The 24661-nt window shown below is 37.7% G+C and overlaps 1 protein-coding gene across 1 annotated transcript in view; it reads left to right on the top strand.

Annotated features, from left to right (window-relative positions):
• WDR41 (WD repeat domain 41) overlaps positions 1 to 24661 on the top strand; it is a 41552-nt gene extending 16891 nt beyond the window's left edge. Inside the window, exons 3-14 of the mRNA XM_009327318.1 lie at positions 3758 to 3873; positions 8022 to 8070; positions 9917 to 10048; positions 10401 to 10463; positions 10974 to 11085; positions 13384 to 13446; positions 14684 to 14794; positions 16114 to 16298; positions 19223 to 19344; positions 20340 to 20428; positions 22230 to 22363; positions 24248 to 24661. Of these exons, the coding sequence (XP_009325593.1) occupies positions 3758 to 3873; positions 8022 to 8070; positions 9917 to 10048; positions 10401 to 10463; positions 10974 to 11085; positions 13384 to 13446; positions 14684 to 14794; positions 16114 to 16298; positions 19223 to 19344; positions 20340 to 20428; positions 22230 to 22363; positions 24248 to 24400 (1329 nt within the window). The 3' untranslated portion in view covers positions 24401 to 24661. The remainder of the gene's footprint in view (positions 1 to 3757; positions 3874 to 8021; positions 8071 to 9916; positions 10049 to 10400; positions 10464 to 10973; positions 11086 to 13383; positions 13447 to 14683; positions 14795 to 16113; positions 16299 to 19222; positions 19345 to 20339; positions 20429 to 22229; positions 22364 to 24247) is intronic.

Below are 24661 nucleotides of genomic sequence, written 5' to 3'. Positions count from 1 at the left end.
GGCGCCGGTGGAGGGCCGTGAGGAGCTTTAGGTCTGGGAGGGGAGCGCTGTGAGCAAGGGGGGCGCTGGGCGGAGGCCTTTCCATCGGGGTGGGTCTGCTCTCCCGTGGTAGCGCGGCTGGGCCCCGCGCCGGACTCTCCGGAGCAAGGGGCCTTCAGGGCTAGCTCGCAGCCTGTGAGACTTTCTGGCTGTTAGAAGGGGTTACAAGCTTCGTTGAAGAGAAAGAGGGGAGGGGCAAAAACACAAAAGCAAACAGCAAAACGCTCAAGCTGAGCTTGCCCAGGAGCTGAAGTGTTTGGGAGCCGTCCCTGTCAGGAGCGTCCCGGCTTCCTCCTTCCTGGTCTGTGCGTCCTGGGCAAGTGGGGGCTATATTGTATAGTTTGCAAGCATATGGAGTCTTGCCTTCGGGACTCCCCGGTCGATAATGTAAATTATAGGCAGTAACTTACTAGTTACGTGGCCTAGCTGTAGTTTGTAGTAGTATTCTAGCATTTCTTCTCAGTTTCTCATCCGTAAAATAGACTAGGCCTATGTAGTGCACTGAACACTGACATCCTTCCTGTTGCCTTACTCAGGAAAAGAGTTTTATTGGATTTGAGGGAGAGATTATTGGGATTTTCTTGTTCCCAAGACTGCTGAAGTTCTCAGCCTGGACTTAACAAGAGTTAATTCTGGGCTCCGAACACTTAGTGCTTTTGTAATCTAGACAAATATGAGGAAGTAAGTCTTTTCAGCTGCTATATGTGACCAAGCCATGACAGTATCATGGTTGATTTCAAATGCCAGTAGTTACTTTGGTGGATATTTGAGTATGTACCAATTTGGAATGACGATGTCTGGGAATGCTTCTGACCTTTGTCATCAGTCAAAATTTGGTTGTATTGCAGTCATATTTAGCAGGTTTGTGTGCAGCTGTTTCTAAAAGGAAGATGGGAAATATGCAACAGCTTGCTGAGATGTGTTAGAAAACTATGTTGGTGTGTGTCCCTCTCCAAAGTTTAAACTCTGTCTATGGTTTAGTTATACTGTGATTTAATAAAGCATGAGCATGAGTCAAGGTGTGGTCCAGTTCTTCCATTCTGCCATTCGTAGCTTGGTTAAGCCCGATCCACAGGACTTCTGTTCCCATTGCTACCACTGGTTTGCTGAATGATGGTGATCGTTTTGCTTCTCTATGGAAAAACTGAATAACAAGTACTGATATGGGTTAGTCCCTAAACTTTTTGTTCTTTTTTCCTGCATTATGTAATATTGTTTCATCTAAAGATCATCTTCATAACTATTAATTCTCTCTGTACTCTTCTTAAATAGATAAGGAAGCCCGTAGCAGTGTGTGGGCTATGGACTTAGGGTGTTTGTTTCATGTGCTATGGCTTCAGTCCATCATGAAAAGGCCAGATGTATTAGAGTGACAGGGCACTGGGTGAATAGAGAAAGCCTCTGGCAAAGCTGTCCTAAATTAATGAAATGTAAATTTCTCCTTACCCCTTTCTTTTTTTACTGTGGAATTGAAAATCATTTAGACTTAAGCTGCTGAGTTTCTTCAGTTGATTGCCATGGTGTACATCTTAAGCAGGGTGGCTTTGGTAATGGGAGCAGTCTAACTGCAGTAGTATCAAGGTCCATATAAGCTAATTTATCATGCTCCATGATACATACATAGGTATGTCTGTGTACTCTTGTATCCGTATTTTTGGTGAATTGCTTTTGAAAATCCCATTTTCAAATGCTTCAGATCATGGGTTTATAGGAAGTTCTGAAGCTGAGATAAATGTCTTTTTTTTACTCATCGTAGTGATGCTTACAGGTCCTGCATTAAAAACATGCAAGTTGGGAATGGATTCCATTAGCATCAGCATCTAGCTTTTTCTTCTAAAAACTTGGTGTTGCTACAAGAGAGTTCAATTAATAGTTTATATAAAAAATAGATTTCTTCAGAGAAAGAATGCACATGTAGCTGAGCACTTCGGTAAATATTAATGAAGATCTGAAGAGAGCATAGCTTGTTGTATGACAGTACTGGGGGAAAAACTGTTATTTTGTTGTTATCTATAGTACTTCATCAGCACTGTACCTTTCAATATTCACAGGCATTCTTAGAATTAAGAAAAAATGAGACACATTGTTCAAAAGAAGTAGCACTGTCCTGTATTGAATAGGAAGCAACAACAGAATATAGAATTGGGATGTTAGCGTTACAAATTCTGACTTTTTCAAGGCGGTGTTACAATTGTTTTGTGAAGGTATGTTTCTATTAGTAAAAAGAATGGAAGTCTTCCTGACTACAGTATTGCTAATGTCATCCAGTGATGCTGAGATTTGCTTAGGATTTTTAGAACTCTCAAAATTTTTTTTTAAGGAATGTTTTGATTAGCTTTTGACAGCTGAACTCCAAGTTTCCATAATTTGTCCAACTCTTTTTTATAACCATGCAGACTCTACTTGCATTATTTTAAATGGGAACTGCTATTCTCACATAATTGCATAAAATGAGGAACAGTTGCTTCATGAAATGCATCGGATAGCACCAAACCAAGATAAAATCACAAGAACTAGCATTTTGACAACCTCTTCATTTTAAAAATAAACACAGATTTCTTTTCCTGTTTATTAACTTTGTCATTCTTAACTTCTGAAGAATAGTATCATAGTACCAATATGGAAGTAATGGAAAATAATTTGTTATTCCTGCAAGAAATGTTGATGTTTCTGAGGATAATATGTTTGGCTTTCATGCAGGGTTACCTGTCATGTATGCTGCATGTTGTACAGTGTTCAGTAATTACTGTTTTACAGTGTAGGTTCTGTTGAAGTCCTCAAAGAAGAGACAGTCCTGGAAGTAAGATGGTGTTGACTGTCATGTAAAATAAATCTAGAAGGAGGAGACTGCTGTCACTGAGTTACTACTGAGCTATTTAGATTTTTTAATTTTTTTTTAAATAATGTCTAATAGCAAGTTGCTCCAGAATGTGGAAGACCTTAAATACAAAAAAAGTTGTCTTCTGTTGAAACAAACTGATGATTGAGGTTAGCAGAACTATTGTGCCTTGAAACTGCAGTCCTATGCAATATTTTATTGACCCTGCCTGGTGATCAGCTTGCTCTGAGCGATTGATTGTTCTTTTAATTAATAGCCTAGTTGGGGGTACTTGCAGATGCTGTTCTATAAAATGATTGATCATTCTTTATGTTTTTTTAAGTGGTTTGCTTTGTATTTTGTGAATAGAGTCCCAATGGATGATTTATATATTATGTAACGGAACAGCGTTTATTCTTATTTATTTTAAATATGTCGTCTTTATATAGGATTTTAAAATTGAATGGTAGGTAAAAGATATGAGAGGTTCACAGACCTCTCGGAAGAGGTGTAATTTAATGAAAAACTGAATGTATGGTGAATTGAGTCACGAAGCTGGCTCCACATGACAGCTCATGACTAAAGTGGGTTTTCATCTTGGTGTATCAGTGATTAAAGCAGTACAAAATGTTTTTGTTAAACAGAAAATGCTATATTATAATTTAAAATACATGCTACAGAAAGATATTATTTACTTGAAATAATAGGAAATGATCTTTAGTAATGATTTTCATTAAGGCAAAATGATATTTCAGAAACTTAATTTAACTTCACATGTAGCTATATGTAACTATACATTCACACATGGGTCTATATGTAGATTGCCAGACATTACAAAGACCTGATGAAACTAATTATGTCAGTACAAAATAAATTTCATTCCTTTTTTATGAATTTTAGAAATCATCTGTACAGACAATTGGTGAAGAACAAATACAGAATCCTTACACGGAGCTCCTTGTGTTGAAAGGTCATCAAGATATAGTACGATTTCTAGTGCAAATAGATGATTGCAGGTATGAAATTGCATTTCAAATTGTTTCACAGCATCCTTGGTAATACTTCAGGGAATATTTATGAAAATGTAACCTTTTTAATCCTCTTTTTATTTTTGGTGGGGGAGGGCAGGAAAAGCCCGGAGTTAAAAGAGGCAAGAGGTGAATGCTCCCTTTTCTTGGTATCTTTTGGCTTCTCTTTGTAAGTTAAACTTTCACGAGAAAATAATGGTGTTGGAGTTCTGTTTCTTGGTACAAATTCCTTTGTTTGAAAGAAATGCCTTTAGTTAATTCAGCCCTTCTTTTTCAGGCTGTTCCTGTGTTGAACGTTCCCTTCTATACATGCATACACACACTTTCTCCCAGGACAATATGCAGTAGTGTCTGCTTCTGTTCTGAGTGGATGCATGTGTTTTATGTCTTAGAGCTGAGGACAGCTGTTATTTCACCTTTTGGTTCTACAAAAGTATGTAATAGGCTTCTACAGATACACTGTAGCAATTGAACATGACATTCTCAACAGTATTGAATGCTGATATTCCTTTCTTTCCAATCTTTTGTTACACTTTCTTCTGAAACTGGAGTGCTTAATTCACTTGAGCTTTGGTTAACGCAACTTTTTTCTGAAATTCTCAAGTTTTGAAATTTTCACCACTTTATTCAGAGTGCCTACTTAGTAAAATTCAACATATGCCTAATATCTGCATTACATATCTCCTCCAATTTGATCTTGTTCAACTTGCTGTACTTCTTTGAAACCTGACAGTTCCTTTGTTTCTCTCTTCAAATTTTTAGCTTTGTGCATTTTTTTGTATATTCCCTGACAATCTTCATCTGTTCTGTTCTTAGTTTCTTGTAGCTAGGTCCAACTTTATTGTGAACTCTGAGGATGGAGTTATCTAAAAGCTGGAAAAATGAGGCAGAGATGAAGTAATTACATTTACCATTGTCACTTCGGAAGTGTGACTGAGAGAATGAATTATGATAGTTTTATGTTATGACCTGGCTTCTATCCTAGCTTTGTCTAAATTGGCCTTGCATGTTCTCTAATGTAGCTTAATCCTGCAGGAGAGGAAATATTTATCTGCCTTGAAAGTAACGTTGTGAAGCCTTTAGTCAATAATAACTGTAGTGACTCTTGGCTGATGTGGAGAATTAAATAGAAAACCTTTAGAACTAAGAACGTAAGTAATAGGCAAGAGTCTCTGTTAAGGAGCTGTAGTAATTTATATCTTTTATGGATTAGGCACAGAAGGAGATTTCTAATACATTCATCAATACACTACACAAAGTTAACATGGCTAAGAGTTTGGTTTATACCCTTGCAGTGTACAGCAGGTGTTTTGTGAAGGAAACTTCTCTCCTTCCCCATGCACATTGATCGGGCAGGTGGTCTCTTCCAAATTTGGAATGCCTAAATGTTCTTATTTTCTAAAAATTTTGTAAATACATACATACATATATATATATATAAATATATAAAATATTTCACAGAAGACTCCATGGAGAACTTTCAGATTGTCACTTTTCATTCTTAATGTCATAAATATATATCAAGAAAGTTACATGCATTACCATAAAATTTATTTTTCTACATTATAGTAATCTACCAGAAGATTCATATAAAAATAGAAGAATCTTGTGGGTTTTTTTCCAGACCTTTTTTCCCCCAGACAAGTTATTAAAATAACCTTTCCTCAAAGTACGTTTTTCCCAAAACACATACTCAATAAATGTAATTGGTCTTTATAGAAATACCAGAGTATTCTTAGATTGCACACACTGTCTGATGCAAATAAATCTTTTACCATTTTGGGCTTCATTGTATGGTAGCAGGTCAATTATTGAAGCTAAACTAATGATAATCAGTGTAAAACTAAAGCCTGGATGGCTGCATTGAAGATAGGTTATAAAATAGCATATGGATAAGGAGTAAGTTATATAGCTGGTTAATATTCTGAGAGTTTGAGGAGTATAATAGAGTCGCTTCACTGGACAGTAATTCTAAGGTCTTATTTATGAAGAATATGGTAGTTTCTGGATTGTTAAACAGCTGATAATATTTTTCACTTGATTCTTTTCAGTAAAATTAGTATTGTTACTCAGCTTCTGAAATGTTTTTATTTAGTTTCTGCAGCTATTCCATTGTGTGCTTTTTGTCAACTATTGTAAGCCAAGTTTCACGCTTCAGGTCTTTAGATAATATCATCTTATTGAGAATTTTGAAGAAGGATTTTCTTGTTTTCTCAGTGGCTCAGCTAAAACCAGTGAGTGGAAAATTTTCTCAGATTGGTTTTTGAAGATACTAAATAAATCCTGTATAAATGTAACAGAAAGCTGGTTTTTTTTCCTTCTTTTCTCTTGTACTTTTTGAACATGAAGTAAGGGTCATATTGATTGGAAGATCACAAAAGAAGGCTAAGCCTCAGCAAGAGTCTTCCAAAAAATGGACTGAGATAAAATTGCATGTAATACTCTAGCATTTGACACATTAAACTAAACAGAGTTCATAACACATTTTAAGAATAGCTTTTTTTGTTGCTCATTTGACCATTCCTTGCTCCTTCAGGAAACAGACAAGGTTATAGATGATGGTGATCATGACTGGAAAAGAATCAGGTGACCCATGAATCTCCACCTTGGTGAACAGAATGTAACTGTAGGATAACTGACTCTACAGTATACCTTTATATTTAAACAGGAATCCTGGTTAGAAGATGAGGAGGAAGATACACAAAACAGCACTCTATGGAACTTCTATGTTGATGAATTACACTCATGCCTTCTTTAAAACACCAGTTTTCTTCCCAGAATTTTGTTCAAGTGGCACACAGCTTCAATATTACTCAAGAAAGGAATTGGAATTTAAAGGGTTATTGCTGAATTGTGAGAGTTTTACTGTTTTAAGTTCTTGATGTTGTGACAAAACGAGGTATAATAGAGCCAAAAGGCAAGTAAAGATAAGAAATTAATGTTATCAGAGGTGTGCATGGAAGATTTTTTGCTCAAATCTTTTTAAAGAAGGGCTTGATTTGATATCAAATAATGAAAGATATGAAGAAAGTACACCTTACACTTTTTTTTACTATAATAGAATAAAGAGGATATGTGGAAGAAAGGGGGAGAAAAACCCTATAGCTTTATGCCTGAAAACTTAGTCTGTTAGCAAGTTTCACAAACATTGTAATTATAAAGAGTCTAAAAGAAAGGATGTGTATATAGTTAATGAAACCATTCACAGCTGGTAACAGAAAAAAATCAGAAGTGATATAACCTCTCTTCTTCATGACTTTCTTGCACATAGTACAAATCTTAGTTCTCTAAATATTAACTGTTTAACACTTGGTGAAGGCTTAAAACAAAAGGAAAAAAAATAGAAAGGTATATTTGCAAGTAACAACTGAAATCAATTTTCTATGGAAGGTCTTGTTTCTGTTCTAGGCTTTCTCAACTCATCGTACGCCTTTACTGGGATAGCTGGGATGTGTGCTCCAGCTACAGTGTAGCTGTGGTGGTGATAAGGTGCAAATGTAGGCAGATGGTTAGATATTCACTCTAGCCTAGGGAAAAGATTGAATTTAGGTCAGACTTTGTTAATGTGAGATTAAGATGCTAATATGAACCTGTTTTTTCCTCATATGGTATGCCTTGCAGCTGGATTTTTAGCAGAAGACAAATTTAGCACCTTAAATGCACTCCCTTTGGGAGTTCTTTTAAGCCACAGTTTAAAGTGTCATGATAAATACTGGGCTCCTCTACTCCTGGGCTGATCTCAGCTGAGTGGTTTGTAAGTTGTTAGATATCTTGCAGTCAGTTGGCTCTGACTAACAGTATTTGGTTTCAGAGATCGCTGTTATTTGGTGTGTAAGATCTCATATTTTTAAACAAGAGAATTGGTTCTGTAATGCGGGATTCTATTTATAATAGTATGTATTGGAATTCTTAAGCCTTGTTCTTATATTAAGTATATGTTAACACCTATTTAAATGTACTGATTTCAGTTTATAAACTGTAATTGGGATTTATGAATACGTGTTTATTCTCTACAGTGAGAATCTGATATATCTTGTAAATATTTTTCTTACATAACTGTTTACTGCTTTTCCATTACATCATGCTATATTGAAGTTTTCACAACTTTTTTTTTTCTTTTTTTTTCCCCATTTCAGGTTTGCATCTGCAGGAGATGATGGAATCATATTTCTGTGGAATGCTCAGGTTAGGGTTTTTTTTTTTGGGGGGTAGCTTGTGTGCGGTGGGGAGGGTAGAAGTTGGGGAGAGGACTTAGAAATGTCTAGTAGCAAAGAAGCAGAATGAATAAGAATTGCTGCAGAGCTACTGTTCGAAAATGTAAAAGCGGAGGGAGTCTGTCAAATCTTAGTTTACAAAGGACAGCTAGGAAAGTAAAAGTTGGGTGAACCCAAGAGAATAATTTTTAAAAGTTAGAATGTTTTGGGAAGACAAATGTTTTTAGAGAGATTTGAGATGAAATGATGATGTGAAAAGCAGAAGTGTGTATGAACTTGTGGCTTTAATTCTTCTTTTAAAATACATTCGGTGTTTGCTGTAAACACTGAAATGTTGACTAGTAACTCAACAAATACACAGCAAGGTCCCAATCCTGCCAAGATTCAGATATATACTTAAGTTTTAAGTGCACTTCAGTGGCTCTATTAGCAATATCTATTTGTAGTATAACTGATTAGACTAAATGGAGAGCTAACACAAAACTGTGTATTGGAAAGACACAAAAGTCAGTGGAAGTTAAGCATGCAGTGCAGAAACAAGGCCTTAATTGCTTGTTGTGATAAAAATCTTCTTATAACTTTTGAAAACCTTACTAAGACATTAGATTTGTCATGGAAATAGTGCTCTGTAAGTGTGATACCCACTGTTCTGCTCTTCTGCTCTGTGTCTCCGTATCACTGACAAAATTATAGAGACGGGATGAGCATTAGACCTGGTTAAAGAGGGCTAGTATACAAGTTAGATTGTTCAATAGGAAGTCTAAATGGGAGACATACTGTGCTGTCTAAACTGTGAGTATCAAACATTTAACTTAAAGGAAGAACGAAATCTTAGACTGTAAACTTTTTTAGAAACCTTCTGAAAAAATTTGTGGGACATTTATGATGGTGTAATTTTAAAATGCGGAAGGGAGAACTTGAAACTTTAGCTCTCTTTTGAGCAGTTTCAGTTAGTGCTTTGCTGTTGTTGAAAGTCTCTTATAATTCTATAGTTTGGAAAAGGAAATTGTTTTTAAATATTCAAAACCATGTATGTGAGTTTATATACTCATTGTTCTGAGCAGTTTGTGAATGTAAAACTCATCTAGATATCCAGCTTAGCAACTGAGTTCCATTTTCTACTTCTGTAGGATTTTTGTTAAAGCAAACCTTTTGTAGTTTTAATTTAAAAACTTAACTCACAAGTGTAAAGAAGTTTACAGTTATAACTACCGTGTATTTTAATTGCATGTTTAAAACGCCAGCATGCTTCTGCATGTTTGTTTGTAGGGTTTTGCCATTTGACTAAACAGAGCAGAAATAGCTGCAGTTATCTAAACCACTGGCTTGAAGCTATAGATAATGTACATACTAAATAAAGCTGTCAGGAATTTGGCAGTACTGTGTTTGCCATAAATATAGGTGAAGTTTTTCTAACCATTAAAATAAAAAAATTACTTTTTCAAGAGAAGGTTTGTCAACAAATCTGAATTACTGTAATATCCGTTAAAGAGGGTGAATGGCCAATATTTGCATTAAAATGAAATGAGTTTAATACAGAACTCAGTTCTTAAGGGCTTTTAGAGTTTTTTTTTTCTCAGAGTAATTTTTATTATGTACTACTCCCTTACACTTATACTTAATATGTTATTTAATTCTGGGTAAGATCTTGAACAGTACTGAAAGTAGTAAGAAGTAAATCCATAAATTACTTTAGAAAGGGATACTTTAGACTCTTAGACATTCTTGCTTTCAAAAGTCATTTGGTACCTATGTCATATGCTACAGTAAGCATTTTCCAAATTTTACCCTTAGTTTTCCATGTTTTTATTTTTCAGACCGGGGAAAAACTTTTTGAACTTCATGGACACACACACAAAATTACAGCTATAGCACCATTTTCTTCGTCAGATGCCTCTGAAGAAAAAAAACATTTGATTTTAACAGCATCAGCTGATAGAACAGTTATTGTATCCTTAGATCTAGAGAGGATTAAAATTTCTATGGGTTTTTTCTTGGTTTTTACTTTTAAAGGTAGCATTGAGACAGGCTGCAATTTATTGACTGATAATATCCAGTAGGTATAATCGGATTACACTAGGATTTTACTAGTTATTGCTCAAAAGTAGATGCAATCCTTGCTACAAAAATGAATCCATAACAGACCTTTATTAATATGTCATTTTGGCCAAATATTGAAAAGACAGTCAGAGTTTAGAAGACTGAGTCTCTGCATACCTATTTCCCAATCTGTCATTTAGTTACAAACACAGCAGTTATAATATATAAAAACCTTTCAGTTTCCTTAATGAATAAAGTCAGGTTTGGGACTGCACTAGTGGCAGGCAGGTTCAGAAAGTGTCATGCTTCCATTCTACTGTAAAGGTAAGCTGAGGAAACCCTAGGTATGTCTGTTGTTTTGTTGTGTACAAGAATCTATTATGTATGGCTCATGGGCCATATGGGCAGGTGTGTTAAAATGAACAGCAGTGTTTGGTTTAAGAACAGGTACCTAATGAGTGGCTGAGAAGTGGGCACAATTCTTAATTTGTTTTTGGAACTCTTAATACCTCAATTTTCTTTTTGAAAGGATGCAGGACAAAGGTAATTTTATGGCTTGGTTTTGTTACTGTGTTGGAAAAGGCAACCTACAGTCAAATTAGTCCTTGAATGTTAATAGTAGAAAAAAAACACTGAAAAACCAGTTTTTGCATTGTTGATGGAAAAATGTAACATATACTATGTAATTAAATCTGTATTTCTCAGGAAAGTGACACCTTAATACTGTATTGCATGGTACTTATAGTTTTATCTAACTAAAGCTTGTGATCATTTCACTGAGAAATTCTCTGTAGAACTTTTGCAGGGGACATATATCTGATTTTTGTTCTGCAGTGTTTGACAGTTCTTCAAAGACTGGATGTATGGTTGTCCGGAGGGAGTGATCTATGTGTTTGGAACCGAAAATTAGATCTCTTGTGTAAGACCAGTCATCTTACTGATGCAGGTAAAAATGTAAATGACTCATTATAGCTGTTAAAGTGCAAGTAAAATGGATCTGTATAATGGTGCAAAACCACCTTGGCAAATTCTTTTTAATTCTAATGATAACATTACATATTAGAGCCAGTCTCTATTTTTTTAAATGTCAGACTTAATTGTTTCAGAATTAAGACTGCTTTTAATCTCCTGTGCTGTGTGAATTTATGAATATGTCAAATCTTAGTAACTGTACATTAGCTTGGACTTACAGGGCTAGACCTCAAGATGCTGATTTATACATGTTTGCTGTAATGTGGACCAGATCCTTTGGCTGGCTTTCTCTGTGAATGAGTGGGAGTTTTATTATTCCTAATCATAGAATCATTAAGGTTGGAAGAGACCTCCAAGATCATCGAGTCCAACCGTCAACCCAACACCACCATGCCCACTAAACCATGTCCCTAAGCGCCTCATCTACCCGTCTTTTAAATACTTCCAGGGATGGTGACTCAACTACTTCCTGGGCAGCCTGTTCCAATGTTTAACTACTCTTTCAGTAAAGACATTTTTTCCTCACATCCAATCTAAACCTCCCCTGGCGCAACTTGAGGCCATTTCCTCTTGTCCTTTCGCCAGTTACTTGGGAGAAGAGACCGACACCCACCTCGCTACAGCCTCCTTTCAGGTAGTTGTAGAGAGCGATGAGGTCTCCCCTCAGCCTCCTTTTCTCCAGGCTAAACAACCCCAGCTCCCTCAGCCGCTCCTCATAAGACTTGCTCTCCAGACCCCTCACCAGCCTCGTTGCCCTTCTCTGGACACGTTCCAACATCTCAACGTCCTTCTTGTAGTGAGGGGCCCAAAACTGAACACAGTATTCGAGGTGCGGCTTCACCAGTGCTGAGTACAGGGGCACGATCACTTCCCTAAGTAAAGCTTTGTAGTAGTAAAGCAGTAAAGGTTTCTTCTTATTATTAAGAATCAGTACTTTTGATGTAGAAAATGAAGGTTTTGATAGAAATACAGTAAATATAATCAGGTCTCAATGTCAGTCATGCTTTTCTATTTATATGCTTTTCTATTTATAAGCTTATATAATCTGTCCATGCGAAGGAAATTGTTGCATATTATTGCCATACTTTACAAAGATACCTATGAAGCTGTGGATCAAATTCTAAGTTGGAACCAATATTTTCATGGAGTCCTAGAATGGTTTGTGCTGGGGGGGACCTTAAAGATCACTTAGTTCTAACCCTCCTGCCATGGGCCGGGACACCTTCTACTAGACCAGGTTGCTCAGAGCCCCATCCAACTTGGCCTTGAACACTTCCGGGGATGGGGCATCCACAACTTCTCTGGGCAGCCTGTTCCAGTGTTTCACCACCCTCATAGTGAAGAATTTCTTCCTAATATCTAGTCTAAATCTACCCTTTTTCAGTTTAAAGCTGCTAGCCCTTGTCCTATCACTACATGCCCTTGTAAAAAGTTCCTCTCCAGCTTTCTTGTAGGCCCCTTTCAAGTACTGGAAGGCTGCTATAAGGTCTCCTTACTTTTGTTATAGAAGGAGTAGTGGTAGGCAAAACCTTCTGAATCTTTGAGGATATTAATACTTCTTCTGGTTCAATACGAAATATCATGCCAAATACCAGTTGGAAGTGGTGCTGTAGTGCTTAGCATGCGGTGCTATTGAAACTTTCGTACAAGGTGTCAATGGTGTGTGCAGCATGGGCCCTCTCTTCTCTCCTAATCTCTTGCTTCCTTTGTGGAGAAAGAGACAGATTGCTTTTTCCTTGGGGAATTTTCCTTTAGTGGTGTGGCAGCATGGACTGGTTGAATTGTGTGCAGGATGAAGGCAGAGTAACAGCAAGCTGGACATTTTATCTTGTGCCCTATTCTTCAGCTGGCTCTGCATGATACTTCAGTATCATGCATACTGTGGTAGTATCAGTATCTAATAATTTTGGCACTGCATATGTTTAGAGTCTCTATAATTACTACAGTGTCCTTAATATTGTCCAGCATTAGGACATAAACATCTTAACTGTATTTAAAGTAAAAAGATTATTGATTCTCAGCTTCACCTCATGTTTGATGTTCAGAATTCTGCTGGATTCGGGACCAAAACTCCTGACTCTACCTCCATCTGAGGTAACCTGTTCACTTCCAATGCTGTTTAACTTTCACTTCAGGCAATATGCTTTTATTTTGATAATAACTTATAAGTGGAAGGAAGATTATGAAGAACTTTATTAGTAAGGAATTAACAGTTTGCTGTGTTTTCTTGTGGCCAATGAATATCTCCCTTATCTCCTGTATTTTTTCAAAGGTATCAGCGCTTTGGTTGAATTGCCTAAAAATTGCGTTGCAGCCACTGTTGGCAAAGAGCTAGGTGAGTATGTTGCATTTCTGTTAAATGTTCATGTTCCTTTATAACAGTTGCTTATCAGAGATATGTGTAAAGAGCATGCTGCTGGAATTGTATAGGAAAAGTAAATGGTATTAAGGTGTGACTAGCAACCTTCTTCCTGTTTCCCTTATTTCACAGAGGCAGACAATACTAATCCTATTCAGGAATTTTATTGAGATCTGCATGACAAAACTTTTCTATATTCTTTGTTATTGTTATTACTGTTATTGCCACCTGTCCAGATCTGATTGTGGCGATCTACATTTGTCCTTCTGGAGAAGGTCTGGAACTCATTATCTGAGCTGTCAGATACTAGTCTTTTCTACAGTCTCCTTATCCCAAGATCAGGAGTATGAGTTATTGCTGATCTCATTATACTGTCCAAAGTTATAACGAGACAATGTGATAGTTTCTGTTGCTCACTTGGAGACAGGGTTTTCTATGTATGCAAACTGTAAACCATCAGCTAGCTGTCAGTGGAGAGTCTTAAATAAGAGTGTTTTATAAAATTACTAAAATTTCAAAATATGGAAAAAAACCTAGGAGAAAACGTAGAGCACTGAATCAGCAAAACAACAGACTTTGCTCAATATGATTAAACACTTAGCTGAAAAATAGCAATTTGATATTCTGATCAAAGAATCAGGAGCAAATTAAAAATAGTTGTCTTGTGTTTAGACATTGGTATACAATGTAAACTTCCATGTGAACTTCCCACAGTTCTTTTGATATCTTGAGATATCATAAAAGAAATTCCAAGACTGTTAAAATAAAGTCTTAATTCCTGGAGAACTTGATTGCCTTACTGAACTTACTGAGAATATTGTATCCTTTTGAATAATAGTTTTCAGTCAGATGAGCCCTTAAGAAAGGTGTTTCGCTTTTACTTTAGTTATTCCTGAAGATGTCTAGTACTTTTCACTTCTGTTTTCTGCAACTTCTGATGTTGACTGATTCTCTGAATTTCAGAGTTACTAGGCTGAAATGTTTTATCCGATAGTTGCTATAGTAAGAGGCCTTATAACAACACTGAAATAATTTATTCCCATTTTTTTTGGTGTTATGAGTGGTCGTAAGTGGCTTTGCACATCTTGTACTGTCTTACTTATAGTATGTTTTAGTTTGTGCCTTTCTGAAAATGATGTTTTATTTAAGCATAGCTACATTTTGTTCTGAATCATAAAGCTTGTTTAGACAATTTCTCTCTCTATCTTTGAAGTAATTTTTAGGTTGATTGCTTCTAATGATGGGTCTGAAGGTTGGAATGTCCTTGAAGTAAAACGCCTTGTTGACCATCAGGATAACATTTTGTCATTAGTCAGTGTCAATGGTAAGAGTCATTTTATAATGTTACTAGTTTTGTTTGTTACCAGTGGGATATTTCAACTATGGAGTTTTTATTGGGACCAAACTTTTAACTGGAGTGAAACTTCATAACTAGTAGATGTATCTTCCTGTGTAGCTGCAAAGGTAGTGAAATATGAAAACATAATGGCTTTATTTATGGACTAACAGTGAAATGAAACCAGGTAGGTTACAATGTAGAAAAGGCACAAAAGAGGCAATGTCATTGATGGAAATGGAACTTCGGGTCTTCTTCCTGTTAGGAAAGTTTAAAATGCTATTTCTTCTTGTTCCTTCTGATCTTAAAATGGAATATAAAATGCCACATCCTTTGCAGTTGTAGTCCCAAGGTAACTGGAAGTTTTGGGTGTGTGGATGTGGGCCTGCATACAGATCCATTATTTAGAGGCTGTGGAAGATGATGCAATCTTTGCTGCTCATTAGGGCAATACTGAGCTATTACCTGAAATTCTGTCTACTCTACTACAGGTTTCAACCCCTTCTACTTTGTTCTTCCCTGTCTTTTTTATGGAGCGCTCCTAGAGCCCAGGGCAAGTTATTCCTGGTGTGATAGAGAGTGTATATTTGTCCTTGGGCTTATTTGTGTCAGCCTGGCTGGCACAAAGGGGCTGTGGTACAGAGTTAACAAGAAGGTGGAAAGAAGAAAAGTTGGATTCTGTGGTAGTTGTTTCTGGGGTTTCCTGTTGCCCTTATTTTCTCCTTTTTGATTATGAAGGGGAAGCAATATTGGGCTTAAAAAGACAACATGCTATCTGTGTTAAGTATTGTTGAAGCAGTTCCTTTCCATGCGTGATTAACAAATTCATAAGCAGCTACTTCAGTCGTGCCATTAACTCATCCATTTAATTTGTGATCAGTATTTCTGTTTGTCAAAGACACTTTGCTGTGTCTGAGGGGTGCTGATACACCTACTTGTCCAAGGAATAGAAGGGTTTTTTATGTAGGCAACAGATGAACTTCAAATACTTGTACATACTTCTGGTGGTGGTCCTTGCCTTTGCTATACTGTACTGTGCACTGTGGCTGGTGAATGTTCTCTTTCCTAGTTTTAATTTTACAAGAGAGAGTGCTCATCTCCTTTTGCTCATCTGAGCTATGCTAGGTAATGAAATGAGTATTTACTCAAAGGGAGAGGCTTTTGTCCAGTCAGTTACGTACTGCATGTTCTACATAGATTCACTCGAAAATGGGCTCTCTTAACTTTCTAGGTTTGTAACTTTGTGTGAAATGGATTTTTTTTTTAATATCATGTGACTTCTATGTGTGGTTTTTTTTCCCCTCTAGACTTGACTTTTGTGACAGGTTCTCATGTGGGTGAGTTAATAGTTTGGGATGCACTTGACTGGACAAAGCAGGCATGTGAGTGCAACTTCTGGGACTCTTCTGTCCCTCCAGATGTACAGCCGGAAATAAAGTTATCCCAAAGCCCAAATGAAACTTCAGTTCAACACTTAACATCTGATGACGAGGTAAAAAGCTTTAATCAGAGTAAACTACTGCAAGTGAGCTAGCGTGACCTTACCACAGAAGGCCAAGTGTTTTGTGTTTTCAGTTTGCTTGTTTTAATATGAGAAGCTTCTTTAAAATGTGCACAGCTATTTTTATACAATCAACAGTTTTATATAAAAATTTTGTTCGTTGAGCTAGCTGAAGGTTATAATCTGTTGATGGTATGAGAACTAACGTAATGGACTGTCACAACAGCATTTCTTTTTGACTGACGAAGATTTATTAGTTGTTTACAGTACCACTAGAGAAAAATAAACAGGTGGTGTGTGTTTTGATGGCATACGTCTTTCATATTCCATGGTTCTGCAAATGCAGTTTCCACAGTAACGTGCCTCTTGAACAGTTACATGCCTATTTAAAGAATAGGCATATGTCTATGCTTAGTAGTAAATAAATATTGCTGCTTCTGTTCAGATGGGCTATATTCAATTGTAAAGAGCACAAATATGGGTCCAAAATCCAGTCTACTGTAATCATACTTTGGAGATAATCCAAGAGTTCTTCGTCAGAATACTCAGACAGAACCCAGTTATTGTTCAGGAAACACTAAAAATCCTCAGTTTGTTATTTACTTTTGTGAAATGTTACCAACTGTTAGTGGCAAAAGAAAACATGTTTTATAGTTGGGGTACAGTGGAATTCTGTTTAGGGGCCTGTAGGCCCATTGCTGGGGAATGATTAAGAAAGGGACTCCTGGAAATGGATTCAGAGAGATGAGCTGTAACAAAATAAAAGCTGTGGAAAAGCCTGAATGTAGGCTGAGGGCCAAGTAGTCACCGATGCATTTGTCTGTGAAAAGAGCACTCCTAAAACACTGGAGAGTGAAACATTGGGAGGGTGTGGCGGTAGAGAGATGCAGTTGTCTCTAAAGGTAGGATTTCCAGTGGTTTTGTTGTGGGTGCTTAGTTCTAGAAGGAGCAAAAAGCCAGTCCTGTTCAGGAGAAGTTCTATAATCTGGCTTCAAAACATTTTGATTCCCTGCTTGAAAGCTACACAAGATGTGTTTTAAAAGAGGGGAAAAGAATTTTGGGAAGTTCAGAAGTAGTTAAAACATTGAATGTGGAATCTGAGGCTGCTGAGGACTTTCTTCCATTCATGGAACTGAACTAAACAAATTGCTGCAGAATTTTATTTATTGAGAGACTTTTGAATGGTGGGAAGAAAAGGTGGTTCTAGTGTTACATCCTGAAATAGCAGGTGGTTTTAGGGCAGAGCTGTCTGTATTGTAAAGTTACTACTTAGAAAGCGGTAGAAGAAATGTATTCCTATAATGAATTACTTTGTTACCTGCTATCCAAAAGCAGAACACTGTTCTTCATGTTACAAAAAATAAAATAAAATTGGCGTTTTCTCTGTTAGGAACTTTGTCAGCAGGCTTGGTAGTTAGGTCGTTGGAGAAGATGTACTTGTCTAGTTTGACACTGAGCTTGTAGGCAAAACATCATTCAGAAACAAATGGGATGGTAAAGGTGCGGCAATACTAGGAAACAGTGCTAAGGAGTGCATGTGCTGTCCTGGCACGTGTGTGTGTGTGTGTGTGTGTTTTTAAACTTGCCTGTTAAGATAGGTGTAGAATTTATGCTTCATCATTTGTTACTTTCTTGGGGTTTGAGATGACCAGGGTTTTGCCAGGGCTTGTGCAAAAAAAAAAAAAAGTGTGATCTGTGAAGACCATCTTTTGCAAAGCTATAAGACTATATGAAACTCAAGAGCCTGTCTCAAGGTGGAAGACTGCAGGGGAGAAAAGGTTGAGATACAGGAGTGGAAGAGTGACGTGGAAGGGCCGTTGAATTGGGCTCAGTGTTTTTTCCTTGATTTGGTAGAGTGCTATCAGAAATCTGAGCTTAGTTTCAGAGCTATTGGAGCTCCCACTGCAGATGTGCATAAGAAAAACCAAAACAAAACCCATCAAAAACCTGGACAAAGAGTTTTGAACAATATCAAAACACCGTTGAATATATATAGGAAATCTGAGTCAAAGATGCTGGGTTACCAGTTTTACAAAATGTTGACAAGCGTGTAGTGTGAACTGCTTATGAGACATTAATGTTTGGGCTGTGTAGATGGAAGCAGGCCATTCAGGGAGAAGATCCAGCCTACCATCACCTAAACAAGGTATGTTCAAAAACCCAAATATGTACTGAATGGAAGCATTCTCCACTCCTCTGGTAGCAGGTATTTGTCGTGTGTATGTACACATGATTGTACATTTGTCCTCTCTCATGACTTGTAATGATTTTAGAGAGTCCAGGTCCAATGATCTGTAAACTGTTTGTGGCTTCTTAGGACTGTGATGGTTATGAAATGGAATCCCTGCACTTTCTGAAGAGGAGCACTGAATGCAAAATGGTTCCAGATCTTTGCAGTATTGTGTAATACCTTTCTGTGAGAGAGTTCCTTTTCTACACTCAGTAGAGCCCAAATGCTTAGGCAAGACCTCTTTATGCAGCTTCAGTTAAATTTAAAAAAAATGGCAAAAATACAAAACAGCTTCCTGTATTCTCAATCTTTCTTGCTAAGACAAGAGTTTGTCAAAACACAGAGCATTATTTTAGTGTAAGAACATAAATGTTTAATTGCCGAAATGTGTTGATTTGTTGGTAGCCTTAGTTTCTGGTTAGACTGTAAGGTACAGGATGAAAATACAGAAATGAAACAACTGCTTAGTGTATAAGAGGATATCTCTCATTTCCTCCAAAAAAATCATTATTTTTTCCATAACTTGCTGATTCCGTATGTTTGTGATAAAGCAGTAACACAAGGACAGAAACAAGCTAGATAATACGGGCTAGGTGATGTCATAGTACTGCTGGAAATCCATTACATGCAGGGTGATCTTTCAGTATATGTTTCTGTAAGTTGTTCCATTGCATTTTCTTTCCAGTGTGTGTTTGCTGCTGTTGGGAAAGGCATATACGTATATAATCTTCAAATGAAGCGTGTGATTGCCTGCCAGAGAACTGCTCATGACTCCTCTGTACTGCACATTGAGAAGCTTCCAAACAGGTACGAGTCACGGTATATTTTGTTAATGCAGTAAAGAAATGCAGAACTTGGAAGGGTGGCTAGAGACAGTCTGCAAAGCTACATCTAATTTCTAGGGCAGGGACTTGATCTTTAGTTTGATCGGCTTTTATAAGATAGAGCTTGTTGATCTGATTTTTGAAAATGCATCACTGTAATTCAACGTGAAAAAACTATAATCTAGTATGCTTGATGCGCAGGCTCAGAGTAAAATATCTTGGGTATTTTCAAAATCGGACTTGATAAAGCACTTTTGTCTACACTGTGAAAATATAGCTTAATGGCATTTTACTTGTATAAAGCAAAGGCCTATGGCATATTCAGTAAATATTTTTCACTAAATTTTTTGTAACAGTTGAAATGTTTTAACAAAAAATAACAACTTCCAGCCTTTGTTCATTACTGCTGAATTTCTAGCTGAAACTTATTTTGACAGCCAAGTTGGACAATTTGCTACATAGATAAAATCTAATAGTTGTGTTGTTAGATCCCTTTATACTCTTGTTCAATGGAGCAAAAGACTGTCAGAAGACAAAAATTAGGGCCTTGATCTTGTAAATGCATGTGCTGTTCTGAACACTTCTAAACATGTAATGAAAAGGAGTATCTTTCCTTTTGTTGTTATTCCATAAGAAAAAATATGTTTTTGCTTAATGACAGTAAGCTCGGAAGCCAGTTAGTGGAACTGTATTTGCAGAATCTAGAATTGTTATTTTTTGTTTTACAGACTGGTATGCTTTTAAAGTGGGATTGAAAATGTGTATTTTTTTCCACCTATTTTGTAAGTCCATTATAGTTTGTCCTGCTACGACTGCACCTTGTTTTGTGTGGAACACCTGGGTGTCCTGCTACGTTTGAGAGTTCTAGCAAACCTGTGTAGAACCTGAGGCACTTGCTGTCTCTTTTATAGAAACATCACAGGGTGACTTGTGCAGTTAAGTATCCATGCTAGTGTTGCTTATCAACTGTTTTTACAGGCAGCTGATCTCCTGTTCAGAAGATGGCAGTGTGCGCATTTGGGAGCTCCGAGAAAAGCAGCAGCTGCCAGCTGAACCGGTTCCAACAGGTTTGCTAGTAGTGGGGGGTGGGTGAAAAGCACTTTTAGAAAGGATAACGGGACACCCAATATTCACCATATAGGAACAGAGACACTTATAGGCTTTGTAAGAAGAGATATGTCTTGCATTCAACCAACTGATAACAGGTGTAGGGGGGAAACTGAAGAAGACAAGGGTGTACAAGCCCTCCAAGATTTGATATGGGAAGTTAGAAGGTCCAGCTGAAGCAGTTCTGTGCCATAAAGCTTATTTAGAGTTTACCGTTGTATCAGCTGGTTTAACAAAAATTATGACGTCTCCTGACAAACCTTGATCCACTTCTTGTACTGAATAGTGCTTGATCCTCTACCATGCAAGAGTAAATAGTTGCAGGACCTTGTGAAGAAAGCTAAAGAGAAGCTTGCAGATGAGCAGCTGCCACAAATAAATATTTTCTCCACATCTTCTTGAAGTTGGAATGAAACTGGGACTCACTTTGAGGCTGTATCCAACCTCACTTACATCCTACCTCTGGGCGTCGCAGTCCTCAGGGTTAGTTGCCAGTGTTTCAGGAAGCATTTTCCCCAAGTACAGACGTTGCCTGTGTAGTGCTTGCTGCTCTTTGACCAGGCCAGCAGCTTCCCTGGGCACTGGTAGGTGTGGTCTTGGACAGGTGCTCCGGACAATATAATTAGTATTATGGACTGGGAACAGTAATGAGCTGTTACTCTCTTGTAGGAATTTTTTTTATTTGAGCTGTGAATGATTTTCTTGATGTATTTTGTCTACCTGGCTGTTCACCTGTTGATGGTAATTTTTGCTGCCTGGATTGATTTAGAAACTTCTTCAGGAATGTTCTGTCTTCAGTATTGCTGGTGACTGCTGATCTGTACAGTTCTGCTTCTTATTGTGACAAGTGGTATTTGGTTTCACATTGGACATTTGTAACTTCTATGATTGGAGACATTTGAAAGAAACCATATGCAACAGCAAGATAAGTGGACTGCTGTTGATTTGCTCTATTTTTATTCTAAGGAATCCCCTCAGTAGTTGTTCATCTTTCCAGTTATCTCACTTGCACCAGGGCCATGGTCTAGCACAATTCTTGTTTTGTGTGCTGATGGGGCCGAGGGAAGGGTCAGGAAGAAAGTCTGAACTGCATTGTGTACAGAAGCCAACTTTCTTACTTCTGTCAGTATTATTACACAGTTCTTCTGGAGGCTGTGGCACAGATGTGTAATTTCGTGCTATCTAAGTGGAACATGTGGAGTACTGTCTTTACACTCCAGTTTGCCTCATGGTTTTAAATCTGAAGGAGAAAGCCAGTGGGCAGTATAAAAACAGGCAATTCAGCATCAGAAACTTGCTTGTTACCTGTATGCCAGTACTCTAATGCCTTAGCGCAGGACACAAAGGCGAGAGGCTGGCACCTCATTTCTCTCCTCTTTGCACAAGTAGCAGTTTAAGAGGACGGAGCAAAGGTAAACATCACTGTCCTGCATCTACCTCTGCTGTTCAGTTAGTTCATTTAGGCAGTCCTTGGATTTCCTACTAAATCCATATATTGTCTCATCCAGGTGAGTAATTCAACAAGTTTGCTAAATTACGTCTTGTAAGGACAAAAGACAAAGTAGCTATGTTTCTTTCCCCCCTCAAGATGAATAAACCAGATGTAGAAATGCTGTGCAGTACAATGCTTCTGTCATTTTGCCATGCAGACTGTTCTGCTTTTAGATTTTAAGTGATTCCTGTAGTTCTCTTTTTAGCTAGAGGAAATAAATTGTATCTGGTTTTTGCCAAAATAAAAGATTTTTTTTTTTTTCCCCCCAGGGTTTTTCAACATGTGGGGATTTGGAAGGGCAAACAAGCAGGCAAACCAAGCTGCTAAGAAGATGCAGGACAATACACCTATGTATTTCTTGGAGCTGGTTGGTGATTTGATTGGTCATTCATCAGCTGTGCAGGTAGGTCAACTTTAGTAAGAACAAGAAAAAGCGAATTTCGCTTAGTAATGTAATTTTGGCATTGTTTCTTAAACAACTGTTACTTTCGACTGTCTGGCTCTGGAGGCTGGGAACACATTGGTGGTGTGGTATATTTAGTGCCGTTTAAAAAAAAAAAACCCAAACAGAAAAAATATTGACTTAAAGTTGTAATGAGAACTCAAACACTCACTGATGCCTGAAGGTTGTGTATGCAGATGTATGCAGATATATACATACATGCTACAGATAATCTGGCGGGGTATTGTGTTTCTTTATAGACTGCAAACAATAGATCTGGGAACTGCGTGTTTGTTCCGGATTTCATCTTAAGTTTGCAATCTGAGCAAGGGCTCATATAAAACAAAGCCCATTCAGGAATTTCTTAGACTTCTGTGCTGTGAGCCTTAAGGAGGTCTTTTAATTTTAGATCAGGTACTATTCTATGCTTCTGTCTGTCTAATATATTATGTTTTTGTTTTAAATGGCATTTTCCCTCCACACCTTTTCAAGTTTGACAAACCTATTGGAGTAACAAATCACTTTCTTACAGTGGACTTCTGTACACATTCTTGGCAGGAGCAGGGGGAAGGGCAGGTAGAGAGGAGCCATGTGGTTCTGCAGTAGTTTTGCTCACAAGTATTCATGACTGGATTTCAGAACTGCTACTGCCAAAAGCTGAAAGCTTTTCATGAATAGCTAAGGTGAACCTTTCTGCTACAGGGATTTCTGCAAGGCTTTCTGCCCCTCTCTACCATCTTTCTTTCTGAAAAACTGTTGAAAGATGCCCTATTATCAGTATGGAAAGTTGCTATCTAAGAAAGAGGATATAGGGTGTAATTCAGCAAGAGGCACAGCAAAGAAGGTGAGAGGCACGTGTTGGGTCTTTGCTGGGATGCTGCGGAGCCAAGGAGTAACTTGATGATGATGGATGTGATTTCCTGCAACGTTCTACATATGGAAAATTCCATTTTAAACTCTGGGCAGACTGGAGCAGTTGAGGCTGGAAATGTTGAGTAGTGATGAAATGTGATGGTCAAAGATGTGGGCTTGGCCAGAGCATTTCTACTGGAACCACATAGCTAGTAAGTGGCCGTTCCCAGAGTAGGTAGGCTGTAGCACAGTCCTTGGCCTGAATGCTTCCCCTGGGCAGATCCCTTCAACAGGCTGAAGAGTCAGGACACTGCAAGCATGCCATAGTGGCATCATGTGACCTGGTTCCATTGGCTGTTGTGTTGAACTGCAATTAGTGGCTAATTTTAGGCAGCCTTGTGGAAGTCTCTGAAGTCAGGGATGACTACATGACTTGTGAGCTCCATTGCTCTTGCAAAATCCCTCCGCTGCAGCTGTACTTTTCTCCTGTGTCGCAGTTCTTGCTGGTTTGGCTTCGTCTGTGTGACCTGGCACATGCTGATGTCTGTCACAGTTGTTTACTCTTCGATCCTTCCAAGCCTGGTGATGGTAGCGTGTGGTGTGGGCAGGGGACAGTGTACCCAAGTGAACAGAACAGTGGCTTCTATTCCTAAGAAACCAGGAGATCAGAGTTCATGCAAGTCACTCACTCTTCTACTGCTGACTTGGAACAACTTCTTCAATATTCTGTACCTTAGCTTCCCTATCTGTAAGGCCTTGCTGCTTTTTCTAAATTGAGATCTTTCGGTGTGAAGTGCTGTTTAAGAGTTGTTTTCATGTAGGGATTTTATGACGTCTCAAACTTATAGAAAGTATACATTGTAATTTTGCATACCTATGTTCAAGCGGAACCATTTCAGACGTGTATTTGTTTAGTCCAGCTGTGCACTGAACACTTAAGCAAGCTGACAATTTCATGTGAGCATCATGGTAATAGTAATTGTTTCATTGCAGATGTTCCTGTACTTTGGTGAACTGGGACTGGCTACGTGCTCTGCTGACCATCTCATTATTTTGTGGAAGGACGGTGAACGAGAATCTAGACTTCGCAGTTTAACACTGTTTCAAAAATTGGCGCAAAATGGCGATTTGCAGCTCAAATTTTAAATTGCTCTAATACAGGCTACATATATAAAAACTGGATGTGTGTTAAATGTGAGTGTAAAGAAAAGTCCGAGCTACTGGGAATGTGACTACCAGTAAGCTTTACACTTAATGTCATGTATTATATTGGAGTTTTGATTAGTTGCTACTACTCTTCTCAAAAGAGAATTTTGCATGTTGAAACTTACTTGGCTTATTCTGTCAGCAGAAATGGTGTTCTCTTGAAAGACTGAATGATGACTCATTAAATAGTTTCTAATATTA

This window comes from Pygoscelis adeliae, unplaced genomic scaffold, assembly GCF_000699105.1.
Source record: "Pygoscelis adeliae isolate BGI_AS28 unplaced genomic scaffold, ASM69910v1 Scaffold26, whole genome shotgun sequence".
Classification (NCBI taxonomy): Eukaryota; Metazoa; Chordata; class Aves; order Sphenisciformes; family Spheniscidae; genus Pygoscelis; species Pygoscelis adeliae.
This window is presented reverse-complemented; position numbering and strand designations above follow the sequence as displayed.